A 16,108-nucleotide genomic window follows, 5' to 3' on the forward strand; every position below is an offset into this window, starting at 1 on the left:
TTTCCCTTATCCAGCTTAAAATATTTTGGAAAAATTACGTGGCATAATTATTTCTCCAAACAAATGATAATTACTTAATCATACTGCAAAATTTTATGTTCTTTTTGTTTCTCATTGTTTCGTAATTAATTATTCGGTCTTTTGTTTCCTATTAAGGTTTTTTAATACAAATTTTGTTTTATTTTTCTGCTTAAATAATGTTTTAATTATACAAACATTAAAATTACTTATTGCAATTAGTAATACAACCGTAGCACGAATTTCACTTATTAACTTCAAACTTAAATCTAAATTTTCTAATTTTGCAAAGTTTTTGTAATTGAAACTTAGTAAGCACGTACATTCTCAAAAAAAATCGATTTAACTTTCGAAAATAATATTGATATGTTGAATACGGTGCAACTTTTTTTAAACCAAAGTTGACAAATTTAAAAATGTTTGCGTTACAATTCTTTATTATTATGCAATCAAGTTTAAAAAGCATGATAGTTGGTTAAACTTACCCACACATTAAAGCTAAAGCAAGTCTAAACTATAGTAAGGTTTAAATTTGCTGTGCCCTTAATATGGGGTTATATTAATATTGTTTAACCAATTTATCGTACTTGATTACACAATACTTGATTATTTCGCACTTGATTACACTCGTGATTACACAAAAAGAAAGTTATACAAAGTACAAAAGTAAATTTAACATTACACCCATATTATAGTTGCAGCAATTTGAATAATGATATGGTTCAAACTGTTGATTTTAAAAATTATTTAAATTAATTTACACTGATGTATTAATAAGAAGCAAACATTTTCTCGTGTTTTTGAATAAATTCATTTTGACTTACAACAAACTACAATATTACAGATAATAAAATAAACAAACGTATTACAAATAATAATAAATTATACAAACAATAATTATACACATGCGTTTAATAATTACATATTTTACAAATAAATTATACTTACTTATAAATGCTTGTAATTTGAATTTAATACAAATATTGGTTTTATTTTATTTAAAGGAAAGCTAGGCATTCACAATAATATAATGGTACAATGGAAAAAAATTCTGAAGCATGTTTAAGGGGGAACAATACAGTAACATTTTCGAAAAATAAAAATAAGTTAAACATTTATTGCATTTTTCAATAGTTTATCGTTTTAAGATTGTTGAATCAAAATATTTAAATCAAGTAAAACTTTCAAAAAATAAAAAGAAATAATCAAGCATTTATTGTATTTTTCAATACTTTATCGTTTTAAGATTGTTGAAGCAAAATATTTAAATCAAGTAAGACTTTCGAAGAATAAAAAATAATAATCAAGCATTTACTGCCCTTTTCAATACTTTATCGTTTTAAGATTGCTGAACCAAAATATTTAAATCAAGTAAAACTTTCAAAAAATAAAAAATAATAATCAAGCATTTATTGCATTTTTCAATACTTTATCTTTTTAATTTTGTTGAACAAAATATTTAAATCAAGTAAAACTTTCAAGAAATAAAAAGTAATAATCAAGCATTTATTGCATTTTTCAATACTTTATCGTTTTAAGATTGTTGAACCAAAATATTTAAATCAAGTAAAACTTTCGAAAAATAAAAAAAATCAAATATATATTGCATTTTTCAATAGTTTATCTTTTTAAGATTGTTGTAGCAAAAAACTTAGTTCTAGTAAAAATTTTTGAAAAATAAAAGACATCAAACATTTATTGCATTTTTCAATACTTTATCGTCCTAAGATTGTTGTACCAAAATATTTAATTTATATTTGTTAAAAATATTAACGTTGCATCATAATACTCGATGCGCAACACAGGATGCACTGTGACATATGTGAACAAGTCAACTTGTGCATTTAATTGGTTAATGAATTTACTCAATCCAATCGAAACATTTTAGCAAAATACTATCATTTTAACTATTTTATTGAAATAATTTGTTCAAATTATGCTATGAAAATAATTAATGTAAATAATACTTTCAATATAAATAGTTGAAATTGCAACTTATTTACCCGTAATATTTTTTTAATAAAAGTGGCAATAGGTTATTGACGGTTATGGAACAATTAAAAATGAATGTAGGCCCAGCAGTCAAAGAGTATGCCCAAATGACTGCGGAATTTCGGACACTACTCTAAAAACATATAAGACGTCACATAAGGGTAGGTCGACAAGAAAAGGGGCTAGACTAGCACTTAAGACAGCTGAAAATAATGAAGAAGTATCTTATGGACCTGATATTGATGCAGTATAATCAGTTGAAAAATGAGTTGAAATCAGTTGAATATTTATACAGATTATTCATCACAAAATTTTGAGCGCAATTTACTCGAAACTATGTTTCTCTTACTTGCTGTAACTCTAACCAGTACACTTTTCAATCATTTTACATCAAATTTTGGCGCAATGTAAACATTAAATACAGCTTTCGTTGCATGTAGGGATTTTTTAATTGGGTTGATTAGTATTGAGTAATCCAGAATAAAAAAACTTGTTTTCTGTCATTTTATATAAATTATTATTAAACTAGGCATCTCCACCCCTTTTGCTATCTTCCGACACTGTTCTTGCCTTTCGCGTCGCTTCACAATCGATCTCGCTATGTTCGGCTTTTGGATACTTATATATTTTAATCTAGCTTTACATGACCAGTGCACAGTGGGGCAGCATTCAAGGTTTCGAGGCCAAAATTAGTATTTCGATAAAATTTGTTTCAAAATTTGGGGTTTTTTATTTAGGGGTTTTTATGTGCAGGCAAATTGAATTCATAGTTGAAATTTTGAAGTACACTAAAAATACCCAAAAAAAACAAAATGGCGGCTGAAATATGGCGAACAAAAAAAAAATTATATAGTATGTTTAAGTAATTAAATATAGCAATGAAAATATAATAATTTTCGTAATTTTATATTAAAAAGGAAAAGCAAATTATATTTCCGAAGTAATATTACAAAATAACGCGAGAACATGAAAAAAACATAATTTTTGATTTTCGGTATATTTAGTCCACCTTTGCAATACGGACAAAATGGGGCAGGTTTTTTCGAAAGAAGAAACATCAAAGAAGACAACAAAAAAAAGTTTAGCTAATTACCTCTTGGAACTTTTTGGAACTAAGTTTCAAAAATCATTCAAACATTGTAAAATGTCAAATGATAAGATATTAACTATAAGTTTGTCAAGAGTATTAACTAATTCAACAAATTGAAAAAAATTGTGCTATAATTTCAGACTAATTACTCCGATAAAAATGTAACAGTAAGATGAAATTCCTGTACATATTTTTGAAGAAAAAATTTAAAAGTTACATTTTTAAGAAAATTGACGCATTTTTTATTTCATTGTCCGAAAAGTAAATTATAATGTTTGGAATGATTATGAATACTTAATTTGGGCTATATTAAAACTGCCTTAATTTAGGCTGTATTAAAATCACACATATTTTAGTTTAAAATTTAATGTCTGACTTTTGGCTAAAGATCATGGTCTTCTGGCCCACATTGCGGTGGTACTCTTTTTTAAAATCAAGTTATATGCAACCCGTACATCCTTTAAACTTTTAATTTATAAATTTATCATTCAACTTATATTTTTATTCAACTTATATCAACTTATATACATATTCAACTTACATCAACTTATATACATATTCAGCTTATATCAACTTATATACATATTCAACTTATATACATAATTTGATTAGTAAAAACTTGAAAATTGTGTTTGCAGCAATTAACTTACATAATCTCTCTATTTAATCAATTATATATATATTAGAATTGAAAGACAAAGCAGAATTAAACTCTTTCGTCGAACACAAATTCTTGAAATGTAAAAAACCAAAGAAACCACAAAATGAAAAAATGCATATCTAGCCGATCTTCGTTGATAAAGCTCGTTACTTAGTTAATTATGATGCATAATTAAAAAAACTGCTACTCAGTCTGTTAGTCCGTAAAAAAATCAACATTTTAAACTTTACCTAAACTCCAAGCTTTGTTGCGCACGTGAGAAAAATATTTTATTCAGAATTTTGTAAACATTCACGTTAAAGCGTTCGTGCTTATGATTTGCTTAATATTTCAGTTTTCAGTTCTTGGTTGCCAACGAGAAAAAAGAAATTGCATCGGTTTTTTAACAACCTACGTGCATGCGCATAGTATTTTATATAAAAAGGTAATTTTATCGCACCACCAACTTTTAAAAAAGTTAAAACGGAAAACCACTTAAATGCATCACTTTGATGTCCCATGCAAAAACCAAAAATATATCTCTAACCTTTTTTGAATTCTTTATGACATTTATTTATTTATTTGAACAAAACGTCTGCAATCTATGTCATTATCAATATGAGCAAGACTTCTGTAATTTAGTTGCTGCCAGAATAAAGGAAATGCTGTCTCATCATTTGTCCATGGGGATATAGTCATTTCATGGGTACCACCTAAACTGGAACAAGTTGATGATAAACGGAATCTTGCGCCATTTTGGGGGAAGAGGTTACTATAATGGAGGAAATATAATCATAACATTTGGAGATTAACCTAGGAGAGTCTATTATAGATAGATGGTTGGTCTTATGTTGAAGATTAATAAAAGTAATTCGATAAGGACATCATAGTACGAATATTAGTTGGGAGTATCAGGACTCATAGGCTATAAATAAATAGTTTATTCAACAAAACTTTTATTTGATAAGCCTTTGTTCAACGTATATTACCTACAAGATTTTTTTTACCGCGGATTGAATAGAGTAATCAAGGTTACTCTATTCAATCCACAAGTAGTTTCCATAAACAAATGCCACAAACAGTTCTATTCAAGCAGTTTTTATCAGTTAAAAACATAGCTCTTTTGGATACAGTCGTTTACTATTATTTTTATTAATTTAATTAATGAATTATTCCGAACGTTTTCCCTTGCAAACAGCTACTGTCCAAAATATTTTTAAGTGTTTGCGAAATACAACGTATTTTAATTTTTGTATTCATTTGAAAAATAATATAAATTCCGTTGTATTCCACAACTATTTTCTTTAGTTACGCTATGGTTGTATGAACGAAGGCTTAACTTAACCAATAACTTAACTGTTGCACATTAGACTGTCTCTTTATAAGTAAATGGACAGTCCGAAAAGTAATGTTGCTTATGGTGGGCTTGGCAACGCCCTCTCTTAAGCAATGATTAAAGTTGTCCACTGACCTTTGACATAAGTTCTGGATATATGTGGAGAAAGCCAATTTATAGAATGAGATATTTGTTCGAAAATATAAATCGATTAATATTTGCTAGCGATTTGCCTAAGCGATTAATATTTGCGGAAGTTAAGCATGTTCTTAATATTCACTTATGCATCTTCATTTTTCAATTATAATTATAAAATGAGTAAGAAACAATTATAAAATTTGAAAAAAAAAGTATTTTTTTTATTCAGAAATAGTTATTGTAATGCATTGAATAATTACAAAGGCACAATATCGTTCTGTGCAACATCGAAATCATATTCGCCATTTCACGACTTATCATCTAATCTTCATATGGCCTAGAGCATCGTATGAACAAAGTTAAGTGACAGATCTTTTTTTTTATAAGAAAACATCCCAAACATTCGATAAAAACAACCCTCTTCCTGGCATTAAAAAATCATAACATTCCTAAATAAGATCTCTCTTACTCTTTTGTTACCAAGGCAACTAGAACACGCTATCTAATGTCGAAATGTTATATGTTATGTAACGTAAGAGAGAGAGTGTTGTGACATTACAGGAGATTGAATTTAAGTAAAGAGTAAGCCTATATATATATACGATTACAATCAATTTCTGTCTTATACAAACATAATATGCAAGACGATGTAAGAAAATATATTCAATTAGTGATTACTCAAAATTTCGATCAGTGATAAAAATGATAATGCTTTTTTTTGTACCATTTAGGAAGCAATTGTAGCAAGTACTGACAATAGGGATAAGACTTCAAATAAAATTTGATCATTCTAGCTTGTCAGAAAATGGTTGAAATGTAATTGATAATAAATTACAATGAGCCATCAAGAGCATGCAGATCGAGTTCAGCTTTAAACACAATAATTGATCGAAAAGTGATTAAAATTTGTGTTAACATTACATAACATAAGAACTGATAATATCATTTTGTTTTCTAACCGTCATTGGACAGCTGACCCAATTCTTTGGATTTATGACACAACGAATGAACTCCATAGCCTTTTAATTTTGAACCCAATCCAGAAGGCAAGGGAACTCCTGAATCAAGTATTGGAAGACATGCGCCTTCGTGGAAGACTTTTTGATGGAACTAACCCACATTTAAGTTGCATGAAGAGGAAAACTACGAAAACCTTCCATGGGTAACCTGACAGCAAGGGGACATCCATGATCTATCTACCCTGAAGATATTTTGCATTATCACTGTGGTCAGTACGAGCAACACCTCCTAGAAAAGAGCAGGCCTCAGCACGGGTTACCATAAATATCCTTTAGTAGTCCAAACGTAATGACATATTTCGTATTTTCAACCACTGCGCAGCTTAGTACCCCGAGCGTAATGACATCTTTCTTATTTTTCATCAACTGCGCAGTTAACTTCGTCACATCGGACTACTGAATCGATACGTGCTGAGGCCTTCCTACTTCTAGGAGGTGTTGGTACGAGCCGGGGGCGAAATTTGTATCGATCAGCCATCGCTAGGATTCGAGCCTGGCTCACCTCATTTGAAGGTGAACGCACTATTCCCTGAGCCACCACGACTCTGATAAGAATCTGTAAGTCAGTGCAAGTCTGCAGTTAAAAGGCAAGTACTCTACCTAGTCGAGCAACGGTTGTAATTTCGATTGACGATAAATTTCTCGGGGTGATGATGAGACGATAAATTCTTTTTGCAGTGATCAGGAAATAATTAAAATTATATCGTCATCAGGCACAGCACTTTGGGTGTGATTTAAAGACTATATTTATCCAAAAAAAAAATTTCCCAAATTTTGACTGATGATATTTGGCTGACTGTTTGGCGATAAAATGACGGTAATTGCGTTTAGGATGCTTAAGAAAGAAGTGAAACGTGCATTTTCATCAGATACAAAACACAGTTTGAAATACGATATCTCACGCTAGTGCGAAATGTATTTAAAATAATTACTGTTTGACTATTTTATTGAATATTTAAATTTTTATTGATTAATTTTGATTATAAAGTTTAATTAATTATGGAAACTTGCTTGGTTGCAAACATAGAAGTAAAGTATTCAATTTAAACGCTTGAGTAATCAGGGCGGGGTCAGAATCTTGTTTACTGCAAAATTTCAATTGACGATATAATATGTCGATTAGTTATCTTTTTAACTGTCTTAAAAGATTGGAACTTATATTTATACCAGAAATGGAAGTCCATGTGAACACTTTAGATTCTTTTTTTCGTTATTATAAGTATAACGCAAATTTAATTGGCGATTATATAACAGTAAATGCTATTGCAGAGATCAGAAAGCAATTGTAATTTGTGATTTTATCGAAAAACAGTATTGCTGTTAAAATATAGTTCGTTAGTTCTGTAAGTAGTCGAAATCTTGATTGGCGTTGAATTCACTTTAGTGCTATAAATTCTTTTTTCTACGGTCGGGAATGGAATAAACTTCTATTGTCTTCTAGGACATAGCTTCAGTTAGAACTTGAGTGCTGTAGGTAGTTTTCAAATGATCATTATGTCGATTGACGATAAATTCAGCTTAAAGCAGTGAGAGAGAGACTCAAATGGATGTTTCAGCTCTCTAGATATCCAGAAAGTGGTCAGTTCTAATTCCATTGTTACTTACATAAGAAAATTTAATAGTAACGTGGTAGATCACTGCAGCAAAAACTATAGATTTATAATAACCATTAATACTTTTCATATAGTTTAAGTTAATGTACCAGAAATTTAAATGATATAGTTAAGTAATGAATCAGTTTATTAAACCTAAGCAAGATTTTTTTTATCAATAAAAGTTTTACTTTTGAATATTTTTTTACAAGTTGCCATTTCCAGCACTAAAAAATTCCGGATCAAGTGACGGTAAAAAGTATCAGAATTCGGGGTGCCAGTACTGTTTACCATAAAAATTTACGGAATTAAAAATTTTACGTAGAGTAATTTTTAGAGTGATATTTACAGTGAAATCACTGCATCACCGCAACTAAATAAATATTACTGTGAAAATTGTGGTATAAAATTTCGCGGTAAAAATAGATTTTACGAGAAAATGGATTTTACTGTTGCTACACTCAACATGCCAGAACTTTTGACCGCAATCTAATCCGGAATTTTTTACAGTGTACAGTGCGCACAATAAAAAACCGCCCACCCTTAATAACTTTTCATCTAATGATTGAATCTTTACGTTCTAGGACTTAATCTTAATGATTCGACAGGGCGACATCAAATATACTAATTAATTAATGCAAATTGTATATAAACTTACTATATCAGACTCAAAACATACTCTGTCTGAATAAATATACCTTTTTTCTACGAATTCGGATTTCTGACTCCCAAAATATAGGCTGTAGCTGCAATCTGAAAAATAAGGTCCAAATAGCTTGGACAAGAGGGCTGATCAAAGTTTGGACCCCTTAAGGTTAATTTTTCTTTATGCGTATTTCGTCATATCTCAATAATTTTTTAACCAAATCGATAAATTTACTAAATTTTAATATGGGATTTGATTGCTCCTGAGAAATCAAATTTCAAAAAAGTCGGATTTTAAAAATTCAATTTCTCAGTAATTATTTTACCAATTTCACTCAAATTTTGTATTTTTGCGTGTAAAATTATATTCTTTAAAATTATGTAACAAGATGCATACATTGCAACTCAAAAATTTTCAGTACTAAATAACTAACATTAAATGAAATAATCAATAATTATAAATATTCATTAAAAGTTATTTTTTGCATTAAATTATCTTTGGATAAATACATTTTATAATTGTATACAAGAATTTTTCATTTCACTTAAAAAGTTCTCGAGATTTGGTGAAATATCCAAAACGTAAAATTAACATTAAAGGATATAAACTTTGGACCGTTCTCCTAACGAAACTATTGGGGCCATATTTTCCAAACTGCGGCTATCCCCTATATTTGGGATCTGAATCTGATATCTGAATCAGTATATCTGATCAGTATATCATTATATCTGAATCAGTAGTCAAATATGTTTATTCAGAGAAAATACATTTTTGTGTCTCATTTCGTAACTTAAATATCTTCTGTACTAATTAAGTAGCACATTTGAGGTCATCCCTTCGAGCCATTAAGATTGAGTCCGAAACATGAAGATCCGATCATTAGATCAAAAGTTATTCAGAGTGGTCCCTTTTTTTTCCGTTTACACACTGTACATTTAATCGATTGAATCTGAACTAGGATTTTAACCGCACCGAGATTATCACTTCAAGATCACACAAGCACATTTATTCGTTGATTAGAATAATAGTCGACTGCCTGAATAGAACCATCAGAAGAATCACTTTTCGTTCCAGATGATTTCGAAAACTACTCAGTAAAAAATTCCGGATTAAATTACGGTAAAAAGTACCGCCCGTTAGGGTAAGTCCCTTTTTACCATTAAATCTTACGGAACAAACTATCTGATATAACGTAATTTTTGCAGTAATATTTGCTATAAAATCACTGATTCACTGTAATTAAATAAATATTAATGTAAAAATTACGATATAAATTTACAGTCAAGATGGATTTTATGGTGAAAGAGATTTTATGGATGCTGCACTCATGGTAGCAGTACTATTCACCGTAATTTGATCCAGAATTTTTTATAATTTATGAATCTCAATATACTTATAACCGTTTTTGAATACATTGTTACAACATCTCACCCTATATTCATGGGTTGATCATGTAATTTAAAATGCAGTAGCTTTAATCAGATATCGTAATAATTGCATTTTGTGTAACGATGTTTAAAAGTTTTATAAGGAAGGTAGTCGAAATGACGCCCCCAAATCAATCGGAATATTATTTTATGAACAGCTGGTATTTATCTTATGAAATAAGGCATGTAAAATATTTTGTCTATTTCTTATTTTGTCAATTCGTCTTTCGAAAATTGTTAAAAATGTTAGCTTAAGAGAACAAAAAATTTAAAACATTGCAGAATTTCGCCAAATGCGCAATTATTAGTTGAAAATATCCTATTTAAGGTAGTACTTAAAAAATTCAGTTTTAAACGATTACTCTCTGAAATAAGTTGTTATAAAATATACTTGTAAAAAGCAAAATTATGCAAACACCTTGAAATTTATTTCTCAAAGCAATCAAATTTCTATTCTTATTTCATAATATAATTGCTTAAATTTAATCCTTTAAAATGTAAGTAATAACGTTTGCGATTAAAGAGAATAATTTTATTCATATTTAATCTCTGAGACTTCAGAATTAATTAAATGTTGCCCCGTTAAGTTAAAAATTGTAGCTTTAGGTAATATACTATATTTGCATAACTATTTTCATAATTTGTATCAAAAGAAACTTAATTTGGTTTACTAAAGGCCCCTTTTATGTAAAAGGTTGTAAAAAAGGGGGAAATTTCATTCACCCTCATTAAAAATAGCAGCTACCTTTTTGAATATTTTGCCTGATGAGATAAATATGCAAAGTAAGCTGTTGTAAAATACATAACTATATTCAAATTTTTGGCGGAATTCAAGTTTTTAGGGGTCAATGAAGAGTAGCATGCATCACATGTGCATCTTTAAGCTCCAATCTCTGTTTCCAGAAAACCATATTTTACAACCACGTCTCGACGAAGCCTACAAATCAATTCATGCAATTTTAAATTTGTTTGTATGATATCAGAGATACCATATAGTTTGATATGATAGTTTGTTTTTGCGTTATCATATCAACAACATTCTCTACATCGATGTATAAGATTTTTCTATCGCTGTTTTTGAAAAAAAAATTTAATGGAAGTTTAATTTTTTTCTTTAAAAAACGTTCGAAGATCCTGAGAGGAAATCCAGAGAGACATGATTGCTTTTTTGCAATACTTATATGTTTTTTTCCACTCGTCCATGATGAACAGGGAGAAGTAGCAAAAACAGTTAACAATTTTTTCATGCGCTGAGAAAAGTTATGGTCAAAACTACCAGAATATGGCAATATTGACCTATATTATCCATATTGACTTATTGAAAATGACAATACCATATTGATCTTATTGACATATTGAATATGACAATATTACAGTATTACCATATACCACCTCTATGGGAACAACAAAAAGCTCGATAATTTTTACCGAGGCACTTTGGTAATGATTTTGGTAAAATTATCAATAAAATATGGTTCTATAGAATGTAATAAAATTTGGTAAATGTTGTAAATTTTGGTAATTTCATCATGATATATTAGAGTATGGCATAAAAACCATTTATTTGATTAAATTTACTTTTCAGTTTCGAATTTTTTACTAAATGTGTGGTAATCAAAACTATACTTTTGAAAACCGGTACTATATGAAAGGAAAAATTGTCAAATAAATGGCTTAAAAACAGTATATTTGAGTTTTATTAACCAGAATTATGTTTTTTTTTAACCAGAAATAATAAGAACTATAATTTTGGAAACCTTTATTATAAAAACCGAAAAATTGCCAAATTAATGATTTAACTACCGTGTATTTTGGTTTGATTAACCAGAATTATGGTTTTCTTTTACCAGAAGTATCTTTGCCTTACTGTACGGTAAGTTTACCAAAATTTTTTTCTCCGTGTAAGATCTAGACAATTAATAGTTTTAAATCTTTAAGTCCGATTTTCTTGAGACTGAAAATAAATAGCTGTTTCTTTTTAACACTATTTTGGAGAGAAAAAAACTGGTTTATTTTAGAATAAAACATAAATTAAAAGTTCTTTTTTTTGTTTTTTAAGTTTTCCCAAGAGTTCTTTTGCGGCAATCAAGCTAAATGCTTAAACTCTTTTATGTAAACATATTTTTCAGGAATGCTCATAACATTTTTTTCTGTTTATTTAGAAGTAAATATTTAAATAACAGAAATAAAGAAAATGGGAAATGGCAAACTAATAAACTTTAATTGATATTAATTTTAACTTTAACCATTTAATTAACATAATTTGAACATTTTTTAAGGAATTAATAATTTTTATTAATTTAACTTTTAATTGTCAATTTTAATTTACTTCTAAAAAATTTATTATGATTTTGAAAGTAAAACGTAGAAACAGCGAATCAAATTCAAACATCATTTTAGAAAAAAAGAATTAACAAAAAATATTTTCTACTAGTTTATAACAACATATATATACATATATTTAATTACAAATTTTTACCTGTGAAATGGGCGTTGCAAGCACTGTGACCATCAGGCACAAAACCACAGTAATAAACAGCATTTTTATTGTTCGAGCACTTTTTCTCAGAGAAAAACAAACAGGAAAAAAATTCTGAACTATAAATTCAGCCGGTTCCGAAAAATTAAAATCTGTAGCAACAAATTTTTCCTAAGTAGCAATAGTTAATAATAAATGAGCAATATTCTTTTTTCAAAAAATAGTGGAAAACTCTTGTTCCAAAAGAAGAAAAAACTTTCTTTTCGGGAGTTTTCCGGTTTCCGTGAAGAGGGTGGAGCAGCAGCGAAGGCTGTCGTTTGAGGGAGAGGCAAGAGAAGAAAGTGAGAACGACCCGAAAAGCTTTTATAGAGCACTTCTAAAGAGCGGCGCGGCGCAACCTGTGGAATCATCGAATGACGTTCGAAGTTGTCCGACCACCCCCACATAAAAAGAAAAATATAGAAAAGGGGTGAGGGTTCTAAAAATAGAAAATTTCTAATACGGGATTTGACACATATTATTGGTTTTCCGAAAAGGAGTTGTCTCTAAATTACAGCGAAATTTGAATAGAATTGTTCTTTGTTTTGAGAAAAGTGTAGCAAAAATTTAATGCGAAAATCAGAACCATTTTGAACTAAATAAAGAATGTGTAGTGTTTTACGCATCTACGTTTCTCTATATAATAATTTTTTTTTCCAATGCCCACCTGTGTGTTAACATTTTTCGTCAATTCAGGCATCCTATATAATATATTTGTTAAGAAGAAAACGGACAGGAAAATAGCTACAAAAATGGCCTTTTATTCTCTCTTCTTTTTTCGGAAAGTCCTAATAAAACAAAAATCCTATTAGTCAAGAGCGACATTTTGCTGTTTTGCGTTATTATGTCGGATGTTCAAAAAGTAGCGATCCATTTACTACTAAGTACTAACGCTAACGTACACTAGGCACTAATGTACTAGTTCCTTTAAACTGGTTCCTTTAACTAGTAAAAACGAAAGGAACTAGTAAAACGTACTAGTTCCTTTTTTTAAGGTTTCTTTATCTAGAAAAATGATCTCCAAACTTTTTAGCCCAAAATCCAAACTGGTACTCTCCTCTGCGTGTTAGGTGCTTAAACCTAAACAGGAGAGGCATTATCAACTTAGTTATTAGTTAGAAAAAGGAGGTTCCTCTTTCTCTCTCTCTCTTTTAAACTTAAGAAATTCAAGAAAAACGGCACATTTTTTAATGTTCTGAGACTATTTTAAGCAGTTTCAAAAGCACTCCTCGGAAAAGCATTTTGTTTCATTCGTATTTGCTAGCTCATCATATCATATGCACCATATCCTTATAATATCATAAACACTGTTGTTTGGAAGTGCGCCTGGGAAGCTTCAATTCTATAGTCAGGAGATTAATCATTGTTGTTCAAAAATTTGCGGGTAAAACATGGGTGAACTTGCACGTCCCGTACGAGAACATAAAAGATACGTCAACAATATCCTGATATATGTTTCCTGTTATTCAGAAAAATTAGAAGCACGTACTCAATAAATAACTCTTTTACAAACAAAGCTAGAAAAAACGAACAGCAATATTCATGAGATTTTATGAATAAAAGTGTAATGTTGGTTTCCGAGGTAAACTAAAAACAAACACGTGTTTCTGAGATGAACAAAATGGAAACATTTATTTGATTCAAGGCTGGTAAAAAAGGCAAAAATGTGCTTTATATCATTTTTAAATGCAGCTATCTCTTGTTGCTGGATCAAATTCCTGTTGGAAAGTGAATTTTTGAAAACTTTTCTCAAGACATAGTAAATGACCAAATCACATGTACCAAAATGAATTTGTAATTATTAGAATATTTGAGTTTGTAAACATTGTTTATGTTATTTTATTGTCAGGCTGCAGTGTTAGTCATAAGATCTCAGGCTACAGGGATCTCACATCTATGCTAATTGAGCCAAGTTGCACCAAATTAAAAAGACTGACACGAACTAATAAAAATGTATTATTTTGGTCATTTTTTGGGCCAAAACACAAATTCAACTTCCTTTGAGAAATTTCGAAAAATATTTGTTTTTCATGACATCATTTCATCTTTCTTTTCACGTCGTGTCACGATGTCAAGTTTCCCATGTCCACAATCTACTTCCTTTTTACAATTTTTGGGTTGCATGTTATTTTTTCCCTTCTTCTAGAATATAGAGAACATTGATTCGCTGACATTGCGAATGAAAAATTTGTACTCTGGCAAAATTTTCGGGAGTTCAATTTTTCTAAAATTTTTATTTCGAACGTTTCGCAGAATCCCGTTAACGAGATGCTCCCATTTTTTCTACACTTATAAATAATGGGGCGATAAAGCTAAATTGTAATCGATGAAAGATAGTGTGCGCCATCAAGGAGTGACTATTTTGCTTGAATTAAAATTTACTTAGCAAAGAAATTATTAAATCCATTCGGTACATTTCCCCCCTTTTTTTATTCGTGGAAATTTTGATTCATGTATTTGAGTAATCACTTAACCCTATCGATTCCATGTGAAGATTCAATAATTTTATGGCAATTGTTATCATTGATTTTCCTATTGCTTTAAAAACTTCAATATTATTACGACATGCAAACTTCCAATTGAGTAATTACATTTCAACGCCTCTATTTGAGCCGATACAGTCATATTAAAACTCAGTGTTTCGATCGTTTCATCGGCAGTTGCATTTTCCAAGGTTTTTTAAAATCACTTTATTGTTCTTACAATATTTTTACGACACATGGAATTTTAGTCACGCATTTGATTAGCCACTTTTTAACTTGAGATAATGATACAACAATTTTATCAATCGAATTTTAAGCAGTTATTGGAGTTTAAAATTCGAATTTTTCATGGTACGTAATATCGAATCGCACACTTGGGTAATCAGTTTTTGACGCACTCGACTTGATATTCCGTTCCTTTTTTTCTGCTGTTATTACTGATGATTTTCACATGATTTTTTTTTTAATTCCGATATATTTTAATGACAATATTACGATAGTGGATAATTCGAATCGGGCCTTTGAATATTCACTAATTGGTACAATGATTCTATTGTTTTATGTATCGATTTTTCTGCAGTTATTGCAATTGATTTTTACATGTTTTCTCTTAAACCCCGTTATTTTTAAAAATATATCATATGAATACATTATTAGTGAATATAGAAACATGCATTTGAGTAACGCCTTTTTGCCTCTTCTGATTCACATAATTTCGTCGTAAAATCGTGTGGCTTTTCCATCAATCTTTCTTTTTCTTTGCAATAAATTTCATATAAAATCCTGTTCTTCCCCTAAAGCGATAATGACTCGTAAAATATGAAAAAAGGAAAAATAAGGGGTGTTTTGAGAAAAAAATGAGGGAACATCACCCATGATAATAATAATAATAATAGAATTCCTTTATGTTTTGATAAGAAAAAAATATTGGATATAATTTTTTCCTTTCTCCCTTTAAATCTCATAAATTTTATTTTTATGCAAAAAAATGACAAGTTGTTATTTAATATTTTTCATTTAATTGTACAGATATAGTCTGTGTACAAAAAATACACATGCACGTGTGTACAAATACTACATATTGGGAAAAATTGTTTTGTTTGAAAAGGAAACTGTCTGACCATAAAGTTTCAAAAAAAATTAAGATAGTTTCTTCTTTCAGCAATCACATGCTCATATGTGCTTTCAGTTATTTTTAATGATGCCAGC

At 29.4% G+C, this 16,108-nt stretch overlaps 1 protein-coding gene across 1 annotated transcript in view; it reads right to left on the reverse strand.

Moving 5' to 3' along the window:
* Positions 1-12,758, reverse strand: part of LOC107447456 (corticotropin-releasing hormone-binding protein) — a 75,294-nt gene extending 62,536 nt beyond the window's left edge. Inside the window, exon 1 of the mRNA XM_016062376.4 lies at positions 12,378-12,758. Coding sequence (XP_015917862.2) covers positions 12,378-12,440 — 63 coding nt within the window. The 5' untranslated portion in view covers positions 12,441-12,758. The remainder of the gene's footprint in view (positions 1-12,377) is intronic.
* Between the last annotated feature and the right edge of the window lie 3,350 nt (positions 12,759-16,108).

The sequence above is a fragment of the Parasteatoda tepidariorum genome, chromosome 1, assembly GCF_982258835.1.
Source record: "Parasteatoda tepidariorum strain Cologne lab strain chromosome 1, Ptep-v5.0, whole genome shotgun sequence".
NCBI lineage: Eukaryota > Metazoa > Arthropoda > Arachnida > Araneae > Theridiidae > Parasteatoda > Parasteatoda tepidariorum.